This window comes from Protopterus annectens, chromosome 6.part1, assembly GCF_019279795.1.
Source record: "Protopterus annectens isolate FY-2018-M chromosome 6.part1, PAN1.0, whole genome shotgun sequence".
Lineage (NCBI taxonomy): Eukaryota > Metazoa > Chordata > Ceratodontiformes > Protopteridae > Protopterus > Protopterus annectens.
In genome coordinates, this window is record NC_056738.1 from 64,900,385 (window position 1) to 64,926,988 (window position 26,604).

Here is a 26,604-nt window from a genome sequence, read left to right on the forward strand (position 1 = left end):
GAATGATTCCACAGTATAAGGACGAAATGATTGACTTCAACAATTGGCTAAGCTTCTGGTGTCATTCAAAGGGGATCCAGTATCTGGCTGCCTGGGAAGACATGATCGACAAACCACGATGCTTTGCCAGAGATGGTCTGCACCTGTCACCCCTGGGATTCAGGTTACTGGTTAAAGCTCTTGCCACCCCTATAGTGCCTTTTTAGGCAAGGTTCAAAGGACAAAACCACCACCGTAACAGATACAAGCATGGAAAATCTGAAGGTAATGCTACTCAATGCTAGAAGTCTAAACCTCAAAATGCACTCTCTTGAGGCACTCCTAAAAATGGAGAACATCGATATCTGTGAAGTAACTGAGACCTGGTTGAAGGCTCCAGAGAGCACCCCTGCAATACCAGGCTACAACTCTTACCACACTTTTCGGCCACCAAACCATGACCGAAACACTAAAGGAGGAGGAGTGTTCATATTCACCAAGGATATTCACACCTCCAGGCTAGTTGCCCAACACAATGCATCTGAAATTCTCCAGGTGCAACTAACACTAGGTAAGACTGCAATCCAAATTGTAGCTTGCTACAGATCCCCCACCATGCCCCAAGATTCTCATTATACCTTTCTAAACATACTGGAAAATATTAAGATACAACCAAATACCCTAATACTGGGTGATTTCAACTACTCTGCCATTAACTGGGAAAACTACTTGGGTACCAATACCTTTTCCCAACGGTTCTTGGAATTCATAAATTCCAACACCCTGTATCAACTAATCCATTGTCCCTCCAGGGGCTCCAATATCCTAGACCTAGTCATTACCAACATGGGAGATAGATGCTCTATACCAGTGGTCACCCCCCTCATTGGTCAGGTCTGACCATAAGCAAATCACCCTTGACACCCACCCCCCCCCCCCCCAGTAAGGAAACCTCCATAAAAAACTTCTCCAAAGCCAACTTCATGGTACTCAAGTCAGAAGTGACAAACCTCATGACACCCATGCAGATGGGATCTGAAAGTTCCACTGCTGAATCCTACACTAAGGCACTGTATGAGCACATCCACTCGTCCATGAATCATGCCATCCCAAATAGAACCAAGACGCTCTCCTCCAAAAAAAGGAAGCCAATCTGGTGGTCCCCTGCCATAAACAAACTATACAACAAAAGGAAGAAACTGTTGCAGAAAAGAGGAAAATCCCAGGATGTAAAAAATTCCCTTACCAGCCTCAGTAAGAAGCTGATATCCCTCATAAAATCCTCCAAAGCTAGTTACGAAAATAAAATTGCCAAAGATTCCAAAGACAACCATTCTATAGTTATGTCAAGAATCTAAATGGTAATGCTCAGATCTGCTCTGAGCTACAACAGAATGGAATTAAATATACTGATCCCAAGGATATTGCCAATATCCTGGCAGATCAATTTAGTGCCAACTTCACCCCCCTCTCACCCCCTAAAGGGCCCATCTCAATACCAAACGATTGCCAAATTCCAGTAATCATGGCCACACAGGTAGAAACCACACTCTCTAAATCTAAGAATACAGCATCCATGAGACCAGATGACATCCTGGGCTGTGTACTACATGAACTACAAAATTAACTTGCTACTCACCTAAGTGTCATGTTTAATCATAGCCTCACCTCAGGCTTCATGCCCACTGAGTGGTGCACAGCTACAGTTATCCCACTCCACAAGGGGGGATCCACCTTGGATCCCAGGAACTACCATCCCATCAGTCTGACGAGCCTGATCTGCAAGGGCATGGAACGCATTATCATGGAACTTATAAACAAAGACATTGGCAACCTTCAAACACTGGACCCCACCCAGTTTGGGTTCGTGAAGGGTCGATCTTGTCTCCTGAACCTGATTGACTTTTTTGAATCAGTCTCCAGAGCTGTGGATGAGGGTAAGGCAGTCCACACAGCCTATCTGGACCTCGCCAAGGCCTTTGACACCATCCCCCACTCTGGAATCATAGATAAACTTACTAAGCTGGGCATAAATCCCTACATCACTCAATGGGTTGCCAACTGGCTTACTGACAGAACTCAGACTATAAAAGTAGCTGACTCCAAATCCATCTCCAGACAAGTGACAAGTGGAGTACCTTAGGGTTCAGTCCTGGGACCGCTCTTGTTTGGCATCTACTTCTCTGAAGTACAGGCCAACACTAAGGGACTCTGGCTAACAAAGTTCGCAGATGACTGCAAACTTGGAGCCATTATTGAATCCACAAATGATGTGGATATTCAATAAAGGGCCTTACAGAAACAGATGCTTGGTGCCAGAGCCATAGGCTCAAGCTTAATGCCAAGAAATGTATAGTTATCCCCTTTGGGAAAAAACATGTACCCATGAATTACCACATAGGTGGCAGTACACTAAACAACGAAAGTGTGATGAGAGACTTAGGAACACAGGTGGCCAGTGGTCTCACCTTCGATAACCACATCACCACAACAGTCAGGAAATCCTTCTATATGGTACACCTCATCACAAAGGGCTTTTCATCCAGAAAAAAGGAGGTCATTGTCCCACTGTACTCATCCCTCATTAGACCCATTATAGAGTACAATGCCCCATTCGCTATGTAGCTCACAAGACATCTGCAACAGCTGGAAAGGCCACAGAAATACCTCACTAAAAGAACACAGGCCTAAAGCAGATGCCCTATGCTGACCATCTAAAAAATCTCCAGCTATACTCTGTGGCATATCGTCTACTCAGAGACAATCTCTGTTTAACATACAAGACGATGTCAAACCCTGAACTGTTGGACATGCTCCACTTAAAGAAATCCCAATCCCTCAGAGCCACACACTCCAGGGATCTAAGCCTTGTCATCACAATGAACAAAACATGCTGAAGGGATAGGTTCCTGACCCAGAGACTCCCCATACTCTGGAATAGACTGCCCATACATGTCACGCAGAGTGCTTCCTTGGCCTTCTTCAAAAGGAACCTTGACGATTAGATGGGAGATATGAAATTCACCCGGGGATCATGTCAGTCACCCTGCTAGACAGGGGTCTAGGGAAGTAAATATTGTGGGAAGAAATATCCAGAGAATTGTTATGGCTAGGCTTGTATAGGCCCTAGGGCCGATAGCCTAGTACCAACCTATGAACCTATGAACACTGTCCATCAAATGAAATTTTAAACCAAGGTCTTATGTGTCGGAGGTAACAGTGGCTCAAATGAACATAAAAGATCCAAAAGGACTTATTAAAAAGGTGTAAGGAAATCTCCCAGGTGTCCTAGCCAAATTATTCCTTCTCAGTATGAACACATCCTTGGGTTTTCAGAATGTACTCCATAGTCTGTTACAACTAAACTGGTCAACAAATCAAACATAAACATGATTACTTATGAGATCCTGCCATACACAGATTTTTAGGAAAACAGTTTTATTTAATCTTTGCAGAACTCATAATCTGCAGGGGTGGTAAACTGCACTTGTTTCATTTCTGATGTGTTTATTTGATGGTTTGTATAACACAGTACAGGTAGCAAACTGGATAAACAGTACAGTATGCTATTCACATGTATATCTGCTTTCAGTCCATGTTCCTTTTTCATTTTGCAATAAAATTATTTCCCTTTATATGCTTGTATAAAATATCTGACACAACCAGAATACAATCAGTCAGTGTATGTAGCTGGAATATTTACTGAACTGAAGAGATTCAGCATAGACAGAGGACTTTCCAGACATTCTGTAGCTGTGGTTTTGTTTATGAACAAGTGCAAAATATCAGATTTTTGTCACAGCTACCATGACTGTGCCGTACAAACCAAACAGGATGCATGCTCTGCCCTGCTATTGGACCTGACTTCATTTACATACATAGTGAAAAATCTGCTAAAAATGAATATAATGATAGTATTTCCTGATACTGTCTGTCAGAAGATTGAAGTTGTGTTCCTATAGCACTGGTCTACTGTACAAAGTAATGAAAATCCAAGCTCAGGGAGTCACAGAGAGTAGAAGTACTAATGTAATTGTACAGGGAAACATCTGAGAAGACATGCATAGTGTGAGTATTTTATGTCATGACAGAATGCTGGAAATAGCTAGTGCAGGTTAGGAGTGTAACGCATATATCTCAGCCTCTTAGTGCAAGAAATCTGGACAAAGCCTGACAAAATGGGGGACAAAGGCCCAAAAATAGGTACAGATTTTAAATATTGCTCTTATAAACTTGTAAAGTTGTTAGAGTAACAGGATTTATGTTAACATACATTTTCTGAAGGATTTGAAGTCTGAAACTCAAATTATGTCATTATTTCTAGACTTCAATCCTCAGATCATCCCAGTGATTTGTCTAATAACCACAAATTTTATGAGGAATAGACCAAAAATATGAGGCAAAAATCTGGGCATTCTGCAAAAATCTGGACAGGCGAGAGGTATGGTGTAATATAATTATACAGAATTATAGTCACATTTCAGTTAACCATTTGATAATTTCAGTCAAACGTTACAATTTTGTCTGTTGCCTTTTACTGAACTGTCAATATAATCAGATTTGTCCAAGAAAACTGACTTGATTTAAAACATTAAATGTCAAAGATGTGAGACTAAAGTAGATAAAATTGCAGTTCTTTATTATAGGAGGGCATGGCAATAAGATGGCAGTTGAAGAGAAATATGACAAAAAGTTGATATCTGAAACTATTACTTAGTGGAAACAATTTCCTTTAAAATTATGTTCCAATGCAAATAAGAAAGCCATAACAGAAGTACAAAGTAGACACTAAGAAATAGAAAGACACATGTAACTGATTGATGTAGACCAGTAACAAAGTAAACCAGTGAAGTTGACTGCTTGGAGTTCTTTGTTATTAATTTTACACCTTCTATGTTTCCATTCTGGTTTGTGAGTTTCTCTTTGTACAAAATGATTTTGTTCTAAAAACAATTTTTTTTCAGGGAGATCCTGGTGCAACAGGTGCAGCAGGCCTGCCTGGCCTTCCGGGAGAGGATGGAGCTCCAGGACAAAAGGTATTTACATGTTTGAATCCCAGTTAGCACACATCCATTTCTTCTGTCTCAGTTACCTAAAGGTATATCTGGCTGCTTTGCTTGCCTTCTTGGTAGTGGACTCCATATAGCTGAAAAGTTTCTAAGGGTGTCCCTGAAGTGAGAAATAATATTTATTTGCATACATTAATGCCACAGGGTCTGTGTTGGGGGGGTATATTTTAACATTTCTGAGAAGGCACAGATCTCTTGGTTTTATATGGTATAATCATTATATTGCTTGAACAACATTTAAATATGATGGTTTCTTACTGATTGATAGTCAGACCGATAAGCCCAAAAGCATAACCTCCCAGTAAAGGGGCCTAGTACTTTCCATACAAAAGTTGCATCTGAGGTCAAACATCATGTGTGTTGACTGTAATAGGTGTAGCATTTTCTGCCATGTTTTAAAAGATGTGTTCATTTGCCAGAAGTATATGCTAAGTCTTGCAATTTGTTCTTCTTTCATCCACTGGACTCAGGAATTTGCAGTCTAAACAGAAAAGGTAAACAAATAATACGGTACTACAAGTAACACTGTTAATTCTGCAAAGCTTAAAAAAGTCATGTTTCATTTTCATGTAGTCTTGATTAGGCAGCAAAATGATGATAATTTTTTTTATCAGCACCAGTCTAGCAGTGCCAAAGTCAGTGTAAATAGCAAGAAAGGGAAGAATACAGCTTTAGCAGCCATCCAGTAATAAGACCCAGCTTAAGTGGCATGGTATACTACAGAGTGAGCTAGTAACAGAAATGAGATACGTAAACACCAACAGTGAGTGATAAGCTAGCAAAATTAATATCAAGCAGTCTATTAACAGGAGAGCGTCGTAACATTTAGTACTAAAAAGCTGTGTCAGTCAAGATCAAATATACTGAGTGACAACAATTATGCTATGTTGCATGACTGTAGAGCTATAAGAATTTCAAGTTGTAGTCTCAGTTTTGGTACTGAGTAAAGCAGTATAAGTTCACAGGAAGTTAAAAGTCATGCAGTCCTGCAGACCACTGAGAAGCCTAGCCCAGTTTCTCAGGCACACTGCCTGGTTAGGTGGCTTGCTGATTGTTACACAGTAGACAAAGACAGAATGGGGAATCAAACCCTGGACAACAGGAAGCAGCTCACTGACAGCTCATAGCTTTAATCCTTTGGTTAACTGTCTAAATTCTTAACTGAATATGTTTGGTAATCAACTTATACCAAGCTACCTGTTGTGCCCAACCCAGGTATTCATAGGATCATAGGAGATTACAAGGCTATCGACCCAGAGGTCATTTTAAGCCTAGCCATTTCATCCCAATGTAATAACATAGAAATGCTAGTGAATACCCAAGACCACATTTAATGATGACTGCCCATGTCCAGGAGGGTTCTGGGTTCTATCCCCAGTAAGAATTTATTTTGCCCATCCACTTGTCCAGGTTCCTCTTGAACAGTGTCATAGAGGTGCTCTGTTTCACATGAACGGGTAGCCTGTTCCAAAGATTCGGCAGTCATTGGGAAATAAATCGGTCCCTCCAGCATGTCCTATTTAAGTCACAGGCCATATTTAGGTTCCTGGAGCAGGTAGCCCTAGACTCATTTGCTTTACAGATATGCAATAAGTTCATTAGGTGTGGGTCTTGGGTTGTTCTGTGGGCCAGGCATAAGTCTTCCCTAAGAAGTCTATACAATAAAGACTATAGTGAGAGGGACTTTAGTCAGTCTGTGTAAAGCACATGCTGGAGCCCCTTGATCTTTGTTAGAAACCTCTGAGATCTCTCTCATTGCTGTATGTGCTTAGTATAGTACATGCCAAATGGGGTGTTATATTCAACTATGGACTGAATAAGTGTTGAGTATAGGGGGGTTATAACTTATTTTGCTCTCGAGGTGATGCCTTTACTAATCAAGTGTGCCACATAGAAAGCTTTCCTTACTACTGCAGACACATGGTGTTCGAAGTTAAGGTCTCAGTCAACATGTGATCCCAGGTCCCTTACCACTTCATGGGTATTTAGGGTATTGTTGTTGATTTGATAGTGTGAGGGGACATTGTGTGTGCTGAAGGGAATGATGATGAATATTCTTTGCATTCACTTTGAGACCATGACTAATACATGAGTCACTGGTCTGTGTGAGACCCTCCTAGAGTATATTGACATCATTTGGAGATTCAGTGATTGCATCTAGTTTGCAGTTGGCTGCAAGCTTGATCAGCCACAACCCCTTAGTTTTGACCTGAACTTCTGAGATGTATATACCAAACAGTAGGGGGCCTGGCACTGACTCCAGTGGCACCCCTCTGGTAACAGGTCTGCTGGTTGATGTGGATTCACTCACTTTGAAAGTGTGTGCCTGGTTTGTGGGTTTGTGAGCTAGTTGGCAACCTGTCTTACAATGAAGGGATTTACATTCAGTTTGCTAAGTTTATCAGTAGTCGGATTGCATCAAAAGCCTTTTCCAGGTCAAATTATGCTGTCTGCACACATTTGCCATCGTCAATGGCCTTGGTCACATTTTCAAAGAAATCCACCAGATTTAACAGGCAGGATCTGCCCTTCATGAAGCTGAATTGTGTAGGATCCAGGGTTTGGAGGTCAGCTATGTGTTATGTCCATAATGATACGTTCCATGACCTTACAGATGAGACTGGTCAGGCTTATGGGTCTGTAATTCCCTGGGTCTGTTGCTAGGCCACCTTTGTGGAGGGGAATAACTGTTACTGTTCTCCATTCTGCAGAAACAAAGCCTGTGATTAGGCTATGACTTGAAAAGGGTATTTAGTGGTAATGCTAGTTCATGTCTTAACCTGTTTAGAAGACAGCCTGAGATGTCATCTTGTCCCATAGAGGCTGTGTTTTTTGCCTTGGACAAGGCTTGAGGACCTGCTCTTCAGATATGTAGGGTGGGGGGAAGGTTTTTAGTAAGTTAGGAGGGGATAAAGAAGTGAAATTTTCACCAAACCTATTCGCTAGCAGGTTTTCTATCTCTGTGGGGTCAGTATGTGTGATACCACTGGCCACATGCTTGGGTCCTACACTTTAGGTTACGTAAATAGCTGTAAAAGGCCTTATGGTTATCCTTGGCTGTACTTGCAAAATTTCTCTCAAAAGAGCCTTTGGAGGATTTGACAAGTTGCCTTATTTGTCTGTTGAGGCTGAGAAGGGTGCTTTTCCATTGTTGGTGCCTTGCCTCTGTATTCTTGGACAGCACCTTTTTGCATTTATTGTATAGTTCATTGATGCACCATGGCAGATTATTTTTACGTGGGGCTCTAACTTTGATTCTTTCTATTATGGCTGGGTTTATATACAAACAAGTGATTGTGCAAGGCTTTAGTGTAAGCTTTGTTGCAGTTACCACTTAAGGCTCGGTGAGGGGTTTGGAGTGCATTTATACCTTCATCTAGGAGAGTATAGTTTGCCTTGGTGAAGTTTTTTAGTCTGATTTCATCCTTTGTGAGTTCTGGTGTTAATGCCATCTCAAAGGTGACTGATTTGTGGTCAGTTTTAACTAATGAGGGTCCTACAGTTGCGACACTGCATCTGTCTGGCATATTGGTGAGGACCAGATCCAGAATGTTTGTTTTCTTTGTTGGAGTATGGACAATTTGTTCCAAGGCATTTGAATTAACAAAGTCAAGGAACATTTGCACTAGCAAGTTAGGGCTAGTGTAGGTTTCCCAGTTGATGGTGAGATAATTGAAATCCCCCATTGAATTGTCTCCAGTTTTGTCAAGTAGGTTTTGTGGGCATCGTGAGCCTTGCAGAGGGATCTATAACTGGCTATGACTTGAATGGGGGTCTTACCTACTGTGACCTGGACCTGGAGTAACTCTATGAAGTTGTCCAGTCTAACTAGACAGGAGGTGAATATATCTCTAATATAGATTGAAACACCACCTCCTTTGGTTTTCACATGTTCATTTTGCTGTCTAAAAGTGTGGAAGGTATTGTAGCCTTGCAAGGCTGGAGTACTCTCTGAAGCCTTGAACCAGGTTTCTGTGACTGCATAGACATCTATATCTTCTAGTGATAGAAGTGCTTCCAGGGAGTGCAGTTTTTGGTTTAAGCTCCTACCATTTAGCAGCATGACCCTTATTTTGTTCTGATTGATTAATCTCATGTTGGTAATGTTGTTTTCAAGACCTTGCCTAAAAAAGGCACTATGAGGGAGGCAAGAGCCTGTGGCAGTAGCCGAAAACCTGGTAAAGCACCGAGGTTTGTCAAACATGGCTTCCTAGGCTGACAGGAACTGGATCCTCTTTGAATGACACCAAAAACTGAGTCAATTATTGAAATCAATCATTTTTTGTTTATACTTTGACATCATTCTAGGTGATGGTAGTATGCTGATCAAGCCTAGTGACATACCTGCCTGGCACACATACTCAAAGAGCTCAACCATGTCTCTGTTCATTAGTCCAGTGAGGTACATCTCAGGTCAATCACAACAGCATGAACTATGACAAAATCTTCTTCTTTCGGCTTTTCCCGGTTAGGGGTCACCACAGCAGATCAATTGTCTTCTCATGATTGGCAGTGGAGTTTTTTACGGTGTTGAGTTGCCAGCCCAGTGCCCAACCTTCCACAGAAGGCACACACATGCATGCACTCATGCTTAGGGCCAATTTAGAGTGTCCAATCCACCTACAGCATATCTTTGGGATGTGAGAGGAAACCGGAGCACCCAGAGGAAACCCATGTGACCCCAGGGAGGACATGCAGACTCTGCACAGAAGGTACCCCAGCCGAGGATTGAACCGGAGAACCTCTTGCTGTGAGGTGACAATGCTAACCACTGCACCACCGTGGCTGCCCATGAGCTATGACAGAATAATAACAGTAATTCTTAGGTAAGTGGGACATCCATGTGTCTTACTATTGAGTCTCCAATGACAATAAAATTTGTTTTTTGAGTGTTATGCTTCACTGGCTTGGTGAGTGAAACACTGGTGTTGCTATGTGTCATGGGTGCTGTGGCGACTGTGTTAGTTGAAGCAGTTTTGTTTTGGACTGGTGTTTCAATACTTTTTTCAAGAGAATCTCTGCGTATGTGGATTTATGTGTTTGATGCTTACTATGTGTATGAGCAGTGGTACTATGAGCATATGTAATGGTGAGTGAGTTGACAACTAATCTGTGTTACTGATTTGAGTGCGAGGGAGCATGGATTCTAGATTGTTAGTGTAAATACAGCTCTCGCACTCTATACTAGAGTGTGTTATTATTAGAGGGTTATCTGTGTACTTGAGGCAATTGCTACACTGCCTCAAGAAACCCAAGTCAACAAGGCTGGTAGGAAAAACAACGGTAGTCCAACTGTCCATAATGCTAGGATAAAGACTGTTGTCACTATGGGTGACTATTCAGAATCAGTCATGAAGGAACTCAGTGGATAAATATTTCTGCCTGGGTTTTAGGGAAAATTTGTTGAATTTAACTGTCCGGCTTTGGCGTACAACTGTGAGGCAGTGAGTGGTGCTGAGCGATGTACAAAAAAGCAGAAACATGCTCAAAAGCAGGGTAAATACCAGAAGCTAAGAACTTGAAAAAACTTTAAAAAGATTCAAAAGGTACATTGAGTATGCTTATTCCAAGCCCTAGACCAGCCTCCCTTTACCAGACCAGTCCCAATCAGCACAACTCTCTCACAAAGGTGCAGATAGACCCCTTCTAATCCAAGATGGCCTCGAAAATGTGCTCAGAACAAAGAAACCACTACAAAATGTTCCAGAAGAAGCAAGCCTGAATCTAGACTATGCTACAGCTGCTAGTTACCCTAGTTTCAGTGGGAAAATCCTGGAGAATGTTTAAAACAGCAGAAAATCAGCAAGGAGGCTCTAAAGAATGTTTTAAACCAATAACAGATCAGTTATTTTATCACTGCTTGGTGGGAAAACCAGGACAAGCAGAACAGATAGTTTAAAAACAGTGAAAAATACCAGTAAATACTTGACAAAAAGTGAAACTAACAAAAAAAGCTTTGTAAACAGTGAAAACAACAATAAAATTTGATTTAACAGACAATAAAGCATACAATTGCAGTACAACAGTGTAGTTTAGTACACAGTAAATAAATACAGTAGAAAAGGCCGCAGGCAATAAAAAGTACAGTAAATAGTATAAATAAACAAAAAAAAAACTGACAACTTATGTTTTTTGGAAGCTGATAGCCCTCCTCAGTTCAGCTCAGTACAAGCTAGCAGAAACCTGCTCAAAAGCAGGACCTAAAAACCAGAAGCTAAGAACTTGAAAAAAACATGTTAGCCACAGTGTTCCAATTTAAAAATGTGAAGGGAATGCTGTTCTTTTAAGTTCAGGGGAAGTTTATTCCAAAGGTGACAAAACTACTTGCTGTTAAGTTTCTCTCATTTATGGATTCAAAGGTTGTTATTAGGCAGCTGATTAGACTTTTTTGTAGCCTATCCACACCAGTTTACTACTCACATTACTAGACATTTTTGGGTTGATTGTCTTTAGACGTATACTGTTCCTCCTATCAGTACATTCTCGACAGAAAGTCTGAAAAAAGGAAGGTGTTTTGATTCAGCTGCCCAAAGCTCATCTGCTCACATGTGAATGTGTGTGTGTGTGTGTGTGTGTGTGTGTGTGTGTGTGTGTGTGTGTGTGTGTGTGTGTGTGTGTGTGTGTGTGTGTCTCTGTATGCGTGTGTGAATGTATTCCACAGCAAGACACTTGAATAAACAGATTGCTCCTATAAATACATTCTCTAAGAGTTTATGTGATCTCAGAGGCAGTTTATTTGTACACAAGGAATGTGAAGGCAGTGACCTCACGTTTGAAGGGTTCAGGGGACTAGCCCACCTGCAAAAAATATATTTTTTAAACTCACTGCGATCATATATCATGGCTCAAGCAATCAGTAGCATGTTGGTGAAACTTCAACAGCTGGTGTTTGAGTTATTAAAGTAGACTTGGATTTTTTTTTCTCTTTATAACCTAGAAAACAAGTCATACATCCCCTATCTAATCAGCTGCCTATTTGTAAGATACCAAAGGCTAATGGCCATACTTTTCAAATGTTCTATTTCCTTTTCAAAATGCACAATAAACTTAGGCTCCAATTAAAGAAGTGTCTGCCACAAATAATGTAAAAAGTCACTTCTTTAGTAATGCTATACATCATTTTTGAATTTTAAAATAAGGTAGTATTTAAAACTGTTCAGGAAATTGCCATATCAGGAGTAGCAAAACGTTTGAGACATGTTAGCCCCAGTGAGAAAAGAAAAGCTGTGAGTCTGGGAATAAATAGAAATTGTGATTTAGGTTACAATATTTCATAAGTTGTAAAGCATAGTCAAATTAAACAGAGATTTGGGGAAATAAAGACTGTAACTCATAACTAATTTCATTAGGCTGCCGAAGGAAGTATTTTTATTCCTAATAAGAAATTACCTGGCCAATATCTAGTTCTCTGTGAATGAACTGAAGTTAAGTACATTAACAAGATTTATAAACAATAATATTAAATGGGAAACTGTTTTTCTCACCAGACACTAGGGAGAATTAAGAAAACTGACTGGCAGCTGTACAAAAGGTGTACACCTCAGGGTAACCTATCAGAATCAGCCCTAACTTAGTGCTTTTGCATGAAGACATACAGCACTGCAGTGGGTCTTCTCATCGGCCATGCTGAATATTAATGAGGCATTCTGAAGAAAAGCATATGCTAACTGGACAATCCCCTAGAACTTCCTGTAGGAAGGTATTTAAACAATTCAGCTAATCAGGGAATCAAATTAGCACAGCTGCTCCTAGCTGCTAGTGTTAATGAACATGGCCAAATGTTTGTATTCATCCATCATGGTAGAGGTGAGTGCTGGGGAGTTTAGTGGACAGGCAGTGCTGGAGGTGTGTGAGTGTATGTATGTGTAGTTACTGCATGTGTGAGTGTATGAGTGCATGTCTGTCTGGGAGGTTAGGTAGGGGACAGGGCAAGAATGGGAGTACCACTGGACACCGGGGAGGGGTTGTAAGCATGCATGTATGTTAGGGGACCACTTGACACCAAGATTGCATCTTTAACAATGCACCTCAGTGACACGTAAATAAGATGTGGAATGGAGAAACACTAGCCACCATCACTATCATGCCTAAAGAGCACTTAAACAAGACATTAGTGAGGGGGAACACTAGACAACAGGGATAGCTCTTACAAAATGCTTAAAGGACACTTAACAAAGACATGGTTCAGGGGGGACACTAGACACCAGGTTTAAGTCTTACATCATGCTTTAAGGACACTTATTCAAAACAAAGAAAGACAGTGCGGTTTGGAGTGGACCACTAGACATCAAGGATACTCTAAACTGCCTGCCTTAAAGGAAAAGGCACTAAAAGGATTGAAAATCTTAAAAGCACTTGAAAGGATTTAAACCCTGCACCTCTTACCTCCTACAGAGGATATTAGTCCTCTACATCACTACTAGACACCAGGGATAGCATAGAAAATTAAACTAAAACAAAACAAAAAATGTAAAGTACAAAGGAGGGGAGGAGGCTTTAAACACTGCATCCTTGACACATGAAACAGCAGTATTAACCCACTACACTAGCTGAAAAGTGAGTGTAGCAACCATTTTTTTATAATATAATAAGGATTGCAAGCAACATTCAAGACCTGCAACAGTTTGTAAGTTACAATGTAGAGGGACACGACACCTATAAGCATAACTCTCAACCTTGTAGCACAAGAAATCATGACAAAGCCAAAAATAAAGGTGGGACAAAGAAACTATTAGGGACTGATTATACTTATTCTTTTCATAGACTCTTACAGTTGTTAGAACAACAGCTTCTGCAATAGCTTGCATTTACTGAAGGGCAGAAAGTGCGAAATTTTAGTGTCTAGCAGTAATGACTGAATGTTATCTTTTGTGATTTATGAGGGCAGGAAAAAGGAGACAAAATGAGCATTCTGACAACACAAGTGCAACAACAGGGTATCGTAGAGTACAAAAAAACAAAAAACAAAAGGCGGTGCCCTATGTGGCTGCGGCTGTGTCAGCTCATCAGACAGACATGCTTAATCTGTATTCTTTTTCATACAAATCTTCAAGAAAATCAATTTCTGGATTTTCAAGTGGAAGTACATTAACTTACAGCAGACAGAAGCTTCTGGAAATTAAGCAGTTAACTGTTTCATGCTGCTGGCTAGATTCCCTGCAGTCAGCAAAGTTCCTGGGGCCTACTACACTCACAGAAATATCGGAGCTGTGTATTTTAACCCAGCATGCCATAAAGTGCCTGAAACATGAGACAGAAGGTTCTGGAACACTCAGGACAAGACAGAAGAGGAAAAGATGTCAGCAACCCAGAAAAAAAGGGCTGCAGAGCTGGAATTGCTGCAAAGCTGAAAAGAAATCCTCACAGACCTGCTCTGCCTTCAATACTGCTAGCAAATGCATGCTCGATGGACAGTAAAATGGATGACCTGAGGCTGGAACTCTACAGCAAAAATAAGGTGAGGAATATCTGTTTATTGATGATTATTGAGACATGGCTGCATAACAAGATCAATGATAGTGCTGTTAGCTTAGAAGGCTTCACACTCTTTCATGCAGACAGATATCAAGCTTTGTGTGGAAAGGCCAAGGGAGATGGAGTCTCCATCTATGTGAATGAAAGATGGTGTAAGAACTGTGAGATTGTTCAGTCACATTGCTCTGATAATCTAGAGTTCCTGTCCTTAAAATGCAGACCCTTTTATGTACCTAGAGAACTAAATGGAATATATGTAAAGGTAGTATACATTCCACCCAGTGCAAACACCACTGAGGCCCTGAGCAATCTTTATAACTCTATCTGTGAGATGCAGAGGAAAAAACTCAGATTTTGCACATGTGGTTGCTGGTGATTTTAAGCAAGCAGGTCTGAGAGAGGTGCTACCCCACTATTATCAATTTGTAGATTTGCCTACAAGGGGAGCTAACACTCTGGACAAGACATATTCCAACATCAAAGGTGCCTACAGAGCAATACAACAACCTAACTTAGGATGCTATGACCATCTTACCATCATGCTTCTACCAGCCTACAAATCAGCTCTGATCAGAGAAAAGCCCACAGTTAAGCAGATTAGGGTCTTCCATCCATCTTTGATCTTCTACAGTTCGCTTATCGGGCTAAGTGGCTAACAGATCCACTGTGGATGCTATTTCAATGCAACTCCACTTCTCACTCAATCATCTGGAGGGAAGAAACAACTACGTCAGGCTATTGTTTATTTATTTCAGTTCTGCATTCAGTACAGTGGTTCCAATGCAACTTATTGACAAGCTTGTACATCTTGGAGCTAGCAAGTTCATATGCAACTAGAGTGTTGACTTCTTGATGAACAGACCACAGAAAACATGTGCGGGCAACAACACCTCAGGATGCATAATACTCAACACTGGTGTTCCTCAGGGTTGTGTGCTAAGCCCTCTGTTGTTCACCATCCTCATCCATAACTGTTTTGCAAAATACACCACCAATCACATCATTATGTTTGCAGATGATACTACGGTTGTGGGCCTCATCAAACTGGAGGATGAAAGAGCTTACAGTGATGAGGTCTACCCATTGATTGACTGGTGTGCTAAGAACAACCTTGACCTGAATGTCAGTAAAACAAAGGAGGTCATTATAGACTTCAGAAAAAGGTCAACAACACACTCACTGCTCATGATAAATGGTGAAGAGGTGGAAAGGGTCATATCTACAAAGTTTTGGAGGTGCACATTTCGGAGGATCTCTCTTGGACTGCGAACACTGAACAGTTGGTTAAAAAAGCACACCAATGTCTCCACTGTTTCAAAAGGCTCAAAAAAGCAAAGCTCCCACCTACTATTCTCACTATATTCTACAGAGGTGTAGTTGAAAGCATTCTCACTAGTAGCTTCACAGTTTGGGTTGGAACAGTACAATAGCAGAAAGAAAGAAGCTACAGAGAGTGGCGCGAGTTACCAAAAAAATCATGGGCACAAACTTACCATCAATCCGGGATCTCTTCACAGCAAAAAGCATAAAATGTGCATCCAAAATAATTTGTGACCCCTGTCACCTTGCACATGGCTGGTTTACACAACTGTCTTCAGGCAAGAGATATCGGAGTATCCACTGTAGGCCCACCAGATACTTAAACAGCTTCTACCAAACAGTGTTGAGACTTATAAACTCTGATACCAGGCACCAATTATTTAGTCAGTAATCATTCACAATACATACCTCGGCTGAAAAGTGGACCATATCTTCTTTTTTATTCTTTGATGTAGCATTATATTTTCTTATTCATGTGCAATTGCCTGCTGTCTGTCTGATGCAGATGAACAAAGGAGGACAATCTTAACGTGTGCAATCCTACACTGTCATGCTGATAGGTACAGTATTCTTCTTATGACTGTCTGGGGGGATTGTGTGTTTTTGCTGTTATTATTGATTTATTTATCCTTCTGTGGGTCTTGTATTGAATATCTTTTTTAAATTGAACTGTAGTACTGTTGTCCTTACTATCCTTGGTTCCTATGTACTCTCTGGTGAGTTGATGCTTGGAATTTCATTTAGGTTGCACTTGTGTAGTTCTGAATGACAGTAAAGTTTACTTTGGTTTTGACTTTGGTGTCTGTGTGTGTTTGTGTATGTAGAGGGGGAGTGAATGATGAAGAATGTCTGTGCCAATGGAATAGGTGAGCTAACAGTGTTCATTTCTGCAGAACAGCGCTTATCTGCACTCATGGTAGTTAATGGCTACATGCAAATTAGAAAATAAAGAGGTCATTTTTCTTTGCAGATAATGCCTCTCTGAATCATTGCAAGGTACTGCATCGTGGAAACAGAGAGTCTTTTTACCATAGCCCTTAATGCAAGCTCTGGGTTGTTTTTTTTGAATCCCTGGGTTTATCTCGTTTTAATAAACTAAAACTAAAAAGCGAAAATAAGATACATGATTGAATGAAGCAAATGAATCAAGTAGCCAGCTAAAACATGTCATGGTGTAACTGTATTTGGAAGCAACAAGATACATAGTTTCATTGCTTTATTCATAAGACAGGAATAAGGAAAAACTAAAAAAGACTGATTTCATTCATGTTCTAGCACAAAAGTAAACTGAACAGACTTTGAAAAAAGTGTGAACATTTGTTTCAGACGGAAAAGAAACTTAAGTTCCTGTAACTATGTTTCTCAGTGATAGTATATTAACAGGATTCATATTGGCAAGAGAAAAACATCTTCAGCCAAAATGAGTGTTTGACTGCTTTGGATTCAAGTCAATGCCAGAAGAGCAATGCATGAGATATTTAAGTGTTTTAATTATAACACCTAGCATCCACATGATGAATGATATGTAACTCCTAAATAATAGTCTGCTACAATGCACCAACATTTTGTTGAATATGGTTTTGAAAGGTATGTGGAACACCTGAAATATTAAATCTTCAGCATTGTCTCTGCCAATATATCATGGTCCGAAAATATATTCTTTTCAAATATGATAACTGCCTTGAGTGTAGCAATGTTCTACTAGCTAAATTGTTAAACAGGTTCAGTCAACGGTCAGTTGTGCCATTGATATCTTTCCAAAATCTCCATATTTCATTGGCCTGTTTCCTAATTTACCAGCCAAAAATAAATTAACTTCTGTACAATGTATACTTCTATATATTTCTTCTGTGACTGTGGGGACACACCCACACCCACCTACTCACCCACCCACTGACCTTTAGGTGAAAATGTTGTTTTCCAGAATATGAAAGTCAATTTAAAAAAATCTACACTACTGCCACCAGTATATATAAGTACATAAGATACATGTGCACTGATACCTCATTATCGCAGATATCTGTCATACTCAGATAAGCTTTACAGAGTATAGTTGGAGCACAAAGTTGTGACCATTGGCTTCCCAAGAGTCTGTCCACTTCACTCTCAAATCAGTGTCTTGCAGCATTATCTTACCAAACATAACTGAATACTGGCTTATAGCAGTTCACATTCATAGACATACACATTGATTTACATGAGTGTTTAATAATTATTTTTAAGTGTTACTACCCTCTCTGCTTTTATAATACTATACTGCCACCAACCTGACCAGTCCGGCAGTCTGGTAATCCAAGGATGCAATTGTTGAATACTCTTAAAATATGTTAACCATATCATAAGAGTTTGTTAACTGCAGCAAAACAGTTATACCTCAGAGGACATATACCAAATGTTATATTTTATTAGTTCGATACATTTTAATATGCTTAATGAATCATCACACATTTTTGCAGATAAATAATCAATGATTTTACTTAAAATTATGCAAATTGCTTTGATAGTTAAATATATGGAAAACAAACACCCGTGGACAGGGAAATTTAAATAAAAATTGTCGAGCAGTTAAATTCAGTAACCAAAAAATAAATGAAAAGGTGTAAAAAGCCAAATAATTCTAGTAAAAACACCAGTCCAGGAAGTGAGGCAGTAAAATAGGAAGGCTTTTAATCCACAGCAAGTGCAAAATCACAAAACATTAACACCAACAAAATGGTACACAGTCATTTTCGTCCCAAAGAGAAAGTTAGACTTCATCAGATAAAGCCATCTAGTAGCTCTCAATGCTTAAATACATTTTAAAATACAATTAAGAACCAATCAGCATCATAAGTTAATAATCCAATTAAAAACCCTTAATTAAGAAAACAGTAAAATCCTAAATGTTGAATAAAATCAATTGAATAAGTTAAACTTAAAAAACGTTGCCCTGAATGACCAAAAATCACAAAAAGTTGATGTATAGATTAACAGTATATTGACTGAACAAACATCAAGACATTTACAGAACATAAAAACCAAAAACAAACATGTGTAGCTTGGCTGCCCTGAGTTTAAGTAATGATGACAGGCTGATATTGTCATTCAGCCCTGGTGGCCTCCCAGAGTCCAGAGTTAGCTGCCCAAAACAACTTACGGTACACCAACCTAGCCTCCAATGGACCACCCCTAATGTCCATGGGAACTTGTTCCACCATGTAGAATGTAAAACTTGCTTCTTTGCACACCAAGGTATGTTTATAAAGTGCATTCCACTCATTTTTATTTCTAATTTCATAAAGGTGTTCGTAGACACTTCTTTTCAATTTCCTGTCCATTTTACCCAAATAGAATGCCTGACAAATTTTACATGATGCCATATAAACAACACTGAAGGTGTTGCAATTAGAATTAATCATATTTTTAATCTCCCTCCCCCTACTATTGAGGTAAACCGTTTCACAGTTGGCCATAAGGCCACACTGTGCACAAGTGCCACAACTATATGTACCCTTTTTGTTATGTCTATTAGAAGCAGCACTGTAATGGTGTCCCTCAAAAAAGTCCTTCAAATTTTTCTCTTTTCTACACACAAAAAGTAAGGGGTCATGCTGTATAGCGTCCAAGTCTGTAAATTCCAGAAATTTTGCCCACTCTTTCTTGATCAACTGACTCATAATGGGGGCATTACCCCCAAATTCCATAGAAAAAATTCTGTTGACATCAACCACTTTTTCAGGCATGGTCACAAGATTCTGTACCACAAGGGGCGCCTTCCCTAATAAGAGAAAATAGAGCTCATCCCTTTTCTGTGTGACCTCATTCCTGTATTTACTTACAATATTCCTGGGGTATCCCCTCTCAAGGAAACATTTTTCCAAAATGTCGCACTCCTTTTCAAAGTCAGGATCCAAAGAAGTCAGGTGGCTAATTCTAATAAATTGCCCTTTAACAATCCCAAACTTCTGATATAAGGGATGTGCACTAGAAAAATGCAGATAGGAATTTGAAAATGTATCCTTACGAAACACCTTTGAACAAAAAACATTTTCAGTTTTTTGAATACAAACATCCAAATATTCCATGTTGTCAACAATCACTTGGTATGTTGAGGTCAAGAAAGTGGTGGTGGAAGCTAAAAAGTCCAAAATCTCCCTTAACCTGTCTTGGGTGTTAGTCCAAAATAGACAAATGTCATCCAAGAACCTCTTGTAAAAAGACCAGCATCCCTGAAAATCTGAGTTAAGCACACATTTTCTTTCCCACCAGGATAGTGCTATATTAGAGTATGTGGGGGCACAATGTGCCCCCATCGCTACCCCAGTGGTTTGCTGAAAAGATTCTCCAGAAAAATACAAAACATTGTTCCTCAGAGCAAGTTCAATCAAACTTGTGTTTGGTTGTGGGTAACCCCCTTTTCAGCCAGGGCATCCTCCAACCACTCCAACCCAACATCATGGGATATGACGGAAAAAAGATCTGTTATATCAATGGTAACAAAAATTAGATTACCGTTGTAAAGTCCTGGCTCAGTGTTCCTCAGAAAATCCCAGGAATCCTTGAGCAACTCATTTTCAGTACCCCATAGTCTTTTTAATTCAATATCCACTTATTTTGCTAGGGGTGCAGTTTTAGCACCCTCAGCCGAAACAATGGGACGTAATGGGGGATCAATACTATCTTTGTGGACCTTAGGAATCTGGAAAATACTAGGTATTCTTGTGTTAGAGTTAACCAAATAGTTGTATACTTCAAGATCAATAAGCCCTTCAATGAGTATGTCTTGCAACTCAAGATCTATCTTCCTGTAGGCAATACTGATTTCATTTCTAGAAACTTGAAGGTAAGCTCTACTATCCCCTAAAGTTAAATTCAGAAAAAATGCTATCTTGCCAACACCTATTATCTAAAAGGGTGACTGAAACTGTTTATAGCTAACTTGTAAATTTACTTATATTTGAAGAAGCATGGGCAAATTACAAAATATAGGCTCAGTGTGTTCCTAAGGAAGTAGACTTACTATTTCTTTTTTTAATGTCCATGCAAGATATTCTTCAAAATTAATTCACAACTCTCAGTCTTGTCCAAAGAGAAATGCCCACAAAAGAAACTAAGATGAACTTATGTATTGTTCTTAGTGAACAGAACCAAATTACCTGCTAATATTCCAGTTGGCGGCCTAGTATGACTACATTTGTAGGTATTCTGCATTTGATCTAGCTCCCCTGAATCTGACTTTTTGCTGGGTAAGTGTTTTAACTCTATGTCTTAAGAATGTCTAAAAACATTATCTTCTGTGACAGGAAGCAACAGCTTTTAAAACATAAGCCCCTGATTAATATCCGTGTGTATGTGTGTATGGAAACAGTTTTATCCTTAGCATCTTGGCTACATCTGTTCTAAAAACAATTGCATGTACATTTGTTTTCACATGATTTTTTTACATAGGTTTATAAATAGCATCAGACCTATGTTCATAAAATTTTGAAATAGAAATTCATTATAAGATATGTAACAACCTTGCTTTAATGAGGATTTGTTGATTTGGAGTTGAGTAACCTGGCTGAATATTCTAAGTGCCTTTTCAAGGTGAACCACTTATAGCATGGTAGCCCAAATAAGACAGAAATCTACAGTAATTTTAACAGGTTAAGTATTTTATTGTTATAGTTAGGAATATGCTGTGTATTACCTTATCATCATATGCATATCTGACCTTGTATTAGTTATTTATAATCATATATTTATTATGTCTGTATTAATAAAACATAAATTCAAGAAAATACATTTTCATAATTTTCTGATCTCTAAAACACAGGGGGAACCAGGACTACCAGGTCTTCGAGGTCCTGAAGGTCTTCAGGGAATTGGAATTCAGGGGGAGAAGGTAAGCTGTATCTCTGCAAAGAGCATTTCCTTTGTAAATTTTAAATCTAAAAAAAAATCACTGAAATACTTCTGTGCAACACTTATATTTCTACACGCATCATAAAACCTTGTTTTAAAAACAGTTTGGGGTCAATATAGTGATGGGGTGGGGGTGTAATGTAAGTAATGCACTCTTTCACTACTTTCCAATTTATGACCTTACTTTATCAGCATGCAAGAACATGTCAGAAAACAGTGTTTGCCTTTTACTCGCAGCTTGAACCTCATAGTAGATGTCAGATATTGATATAGTAACTTAATGTTGTTAACACCATTTGAATGTATTGCTCATGCAACAGATAAAGGATAAAGGATAAAAAGGAAAGGTCTTACTGATTTTCTGTAGTGAAAGCATTGAACCATGATTGTAGTGGATTTCAAAAACCTGGCTTGAGCCAAGTCCCACTGAATGGTATAAAACCCAATTTGTGTTTTAAGAAGTACCTCTTTAGCAGGAGGAAAAGCACAGGTGAGAGTTCAAAGCAGATGCTGTACCACAATAAATGGTCAACAGTTCTTCATTAATGGAACAATAAGGTGATAGTCTAAAAGAATCAGTGGGACTAAAGAGTAAGTGAGCTGAGGGGTGAGGAATCGATGAGAATGAAAATAAAAAGCTGTTTGTTGATATACAAAAAATGTAAGAACTGAAAACAAAAAGAACAATTAAAACCCTTTATTTTTTATTCTATTATCATTCAGACTTGATGATATTCTTTGATAAATAAAGAAAATCTTACATAGTAAGTATGGGATATATGACTAATGTTGCAATACGTTTTGGTCACTCCTGCTAAGAAAATTTGTTTTTTCTTTTTTTAGGGAGATCAAGGCCAGCGTGGAATTCGTGGATTAACAGGACCACAAGGATTACCAGGACCAGCAGGACCAAAGGTTCCTCACATTTTCTGTCACTTTTAATGCTTTACATTTCTTGTTTACTTGTGATTAAAAGGAAGGAAAGAAACAAACAGAGAAATCAGTGAATGAATGAAAAGAAAAGAAAATGTATTTTGTGCTGTGGAAAAGAAGCTTATTTTGTGTGCTGGCAAGATGCCAAAATACTGCAAAAATGATTGTGCAGAGAATATATTTTACATCGAGTAGCTGATTCTAAAAATCCCTGAAATGTATTGTAAAGCTTTAGTTTTGTTAGTAAGTTCCAAGCATACTTTGTTGGCATATTTTGATATAATTATTAACTGTTAAAATGCATCCAAACATAGAGCTGCTGACTCATATAGAAAGCTGAACATTTTTCTATAAATATGTTAAATTTTCCAGTAAACCTCAGTCTGACTTCCAGCTTTTTCCACATATCCATCTACCTTTATAGATTAACAGCAATGGGAGATTTCTTAGTCTTGCATTCAGCTTGTTTTCAAGTCCAATCTAATAGTTATGTTTTATGTAGTGTGTTCATTACAGTAGTCCTGAAGAAGGTGAGTTGATTTTCAAGAAGGTGCCACCAACTGACACTGTAATCCTGGTGGGGAGACTGTGATGTGGGCCTGACTTACAGGAACATTCTCCCAACAATAAATCCAGGTGGTGAGTTGTTTCCGGACTCCTGTACAAGTCACAGAATGCTGAATTATCAAACAAAGGGCAGCTCAGTACTGCACTTGGAAACAGATGGGCTGAATGTCAATGATAAGCTTTGTGGATATGTTATCTGACCTGAAGTAATATGTTCTGAGCACTCATGTCAGGATGAGCAGAACAGTCGGATGACCACCATCTGGTGAGGAGTTGGACTCAAAGGACTGACTGTCAATCAGACAGTCACAGAATATCCAAATGAGCCATGACTGTATCCTGGAAATGTCTGCCAGAGGCTCATATATGCATGAAATGAGTTTTGCTTCTTCATTTAAGAAGTCTATGACTATCTTTGATTTTGATACTTGGTTTGAAAGGACCACATTTTTTTATTTATTTTTTTAAGTTTGTTTAGCATGGTAGGACACTGATCAACAATGACGATTTGAAGGTGCAGCCCAGGCCATCTCCATGGTTTAAATGGATAAATCCCTGGACTTGCTCCAGTCAGCCTAAATTCTGTGAGCAACTTAGGTGCCAGAATATCTGTCACTGGAGAGGTGGGAGTAGACTGATAAGATTTGTCTCACTTACTTTAAAGAAGGGGACACAGCTGGTCCACAAGGAAGGCCTTGGTGAATATATTTGGCAAAGCAGCACACACCACAACAAATTGGAGGCAGTATGTTTGGAAGCATGCACGCACAATGCAGTGCAAGTACTAATGCAGAAGTCACAGGTGAAGCAGAGAATGTAAGCAAACAAACAGTAAATTAGTATCCTGAACTCCAGCATGGATAAAGCCACCAGCCAAATGCTTGACTCCCACCCCTAAGCAAAGTGAATGGGCCAGCAGGCTGTCATGCTTGGAGGAATGAATGGGTCACATAGGGCAGGAGAGGGGAGAAGCTTGATGAATTGGGGTACGGAACCAAAAATCATATACACCTCAGTGAACCATCTGGAAGACCTCAGCTGTTGGGATAATAGCAAAGAACTGTTGCCAGACAGTATTAGGTGCCTATTATGGTAATAACCCGAGAATCCTTTGACATCATTTGTAAGGGAAGCAGTAAAGCAGGGATGGTAGCTTCCTGAGAGAGCCCATAGAGGCTTTTCATAAGGCTATAGCAACAGTAGTTTCTAAATGCAAAACCTTGAACAAAGGAAGAATTTGAAGAGGCCATGGAAAAAGACTACCTGGTGGCACCATGGATGCTCTCAGAATGGATGGTGGAATCTCTTTTAGGCTATGCTAACCAATGGAGTGAGCTATTAACGTCTGATGGAGAGGTTATTGGAAGATAGGGAGAACATTTTGAAGAGCTTCTTATCCTAATTTACATGCTCCATTTTTAGTAAACAATCCATGATGCTTGTGGTGGGTTGGTGGCAACAAAATTGTTATTATGGTGATCACAGATTGTATAGTGAGGAGTGTGTAAGTGTGTTTGAGATCTGATGTTGAAGACACTGGATAGGGTTGTAGTAGAATATTTTATTTATATTTTTACAGAAAAGCAGCATGGAGCACAGGGCTCATTTCAGTCATGATACAGTTACAAAAATAAAATAACAAAGGTAGACATGAGCAAATAAACCTAGCAAAGAAACAAAGAAAATTGAAAAACAAAGTAAACAGCTGCACAAGGAAACAGTACAGTATTAGACTAGACTTAATAAACATTGGGAAAATAATACTATGTTAGTGTTTTATACAAAGACAGGAAGATCTTTAATTTTAAGAACTGACAAAAGAAAAGGCCACAGACATTATAGGTAGATGTTGAATCAGTTAAGTGTAGACTATATAGACAAGCAAAAGTTCATTACAATGAATGATAAAATGTGTTTCAGTAATATTGCTGTCATTATAATACCAACAGAGTATATCTATACATGGTCAAGGTGAGATTTGACAAGTGTCAGTTACCTGAAGCACAGAATACAGAGAAACACAGTAATGACTACAGTTTCCCATAAGAAATCGCCAACCTGTATATTTATAAAAGTGCACTAACAATGATGCCTTTGTTTTGGGAAATTTCTCCCTTATTTGAATTAGTGCAACCTTGGAGCTGGGGTATCTATATCTATATCTATATCTATATCTATATCTATATCTATATCTATATCTGTATCTATATCTATATCTATCTATGGTTGCAGTTCAAAATGTCTAAACCACGTTTGGTTGAAATTTTTTTTTGGTGGTGAAAAATATTGAATGCTGATTTAACTGAATGCTCAAAATTTTGAAAGTTCATTTTTATAGTGTTTGTAGATATGATTATGAAACTAAATGTATAAAAAAGTTACAGTGGTTGGTGTGTGTGTACGTGTTCATGGATTTTAGGTCGAAGCTCTCCTGCCCACCTACATGTTATGTTACTAAAAAACCTTTTCCCAACAGTACCGCTACCAAGACGACACTCGATCTAGGTTTTTGCTTAGGGTGTATGATATCTATTTTTAGCTGGATTGGGTTTTTCAATATTTTGTGATTTGCTATTTTGAGTGTTCAATGTTTCATGGTATCAACAAAATGAACTACTGCTTTTTTTTTCAAAGAAATCAACTAGAATAATTTTATATATATATATATATATATATATATATATATATATATACATACACACACACGTGTATATATGTATATATATATATATATATATATATATATATATGTATATATATATATATATATATATATATATATATATATTCATATATGAGTGCAATAGATTTGAGCGGGTCATGCATTTATCACATGCCACTTTTTGTGATAATTCTTGTCATTGATTTGAGTGATCACAGGTGATAAGGACGCCATCATATTTAAGACTTTTAGCAGAGAGTTAGTAGCTATAGTCACTGAGCAGTCAAATTGGTACCTGCAGTGTTGAGAACTGTACGGATTAAGGTAACCACCAGTTTTAGCCAATGCCGATCAACACACCTGCACCTTGAAGCTGTATAATCAGAGGAGGATGCTAGCAGTTGTACAAGAATGTACCTAGTACTAGTAGAAGAATACTAGCATCATTTCTTGCAACCCGTCTCTTGCATTTAAAGGATTGGTAGACTAATTCGAGTGTGGTATGGACTTAGTCCTCAGGTTTCACATTAGACAGTAATGTCTAGCTGTTGTTCTCAAATCCGGCATTTAAGGGAGCTTTTGTTGGAGTGCAGGGAGCATGGTTTCTCTAGATTGTCAAACTCATGTGGTGGTCCCCATTTATAAGAAAGGAGGCTACAGAGTGACTGCTAAAGTGCTGAAGAGGAGATTTCAGCTGATAGCTTAACTTTGGAT

General features: G+C 39.0%; 1 protein-coding gene across 1 annotated transcript in view; it reads left to right on the forward strand.

Moving 5' to 3' along the window:
- Positions 1 to 26,604, forward strand: part of COL28A1 (collagen type XXVIII alpha 1 chain) — a 914,882-nt gene that overhangs the window by 555,972 nt on the left and 332,306 nt on the right. Inside the window, exons 19-21 of the mRNA XM_044075485.1 lie at positions 4,944 to 5,015; positions 21,640 to 21,708; positions 22,572 to 22,643. Coding sequence (XP_043931420.1) covers positions 4,944 to 5,015; positions 21,640 to 21,708; positions 22,572 to 22,643 — 213 coding nt within the window. The remainder of the gene's footprint in view (positions 1 to 4,943; positions 5,016 to 21,639; positions 21,709 to 22,571; positions 22,644 to 26,604) is intronic.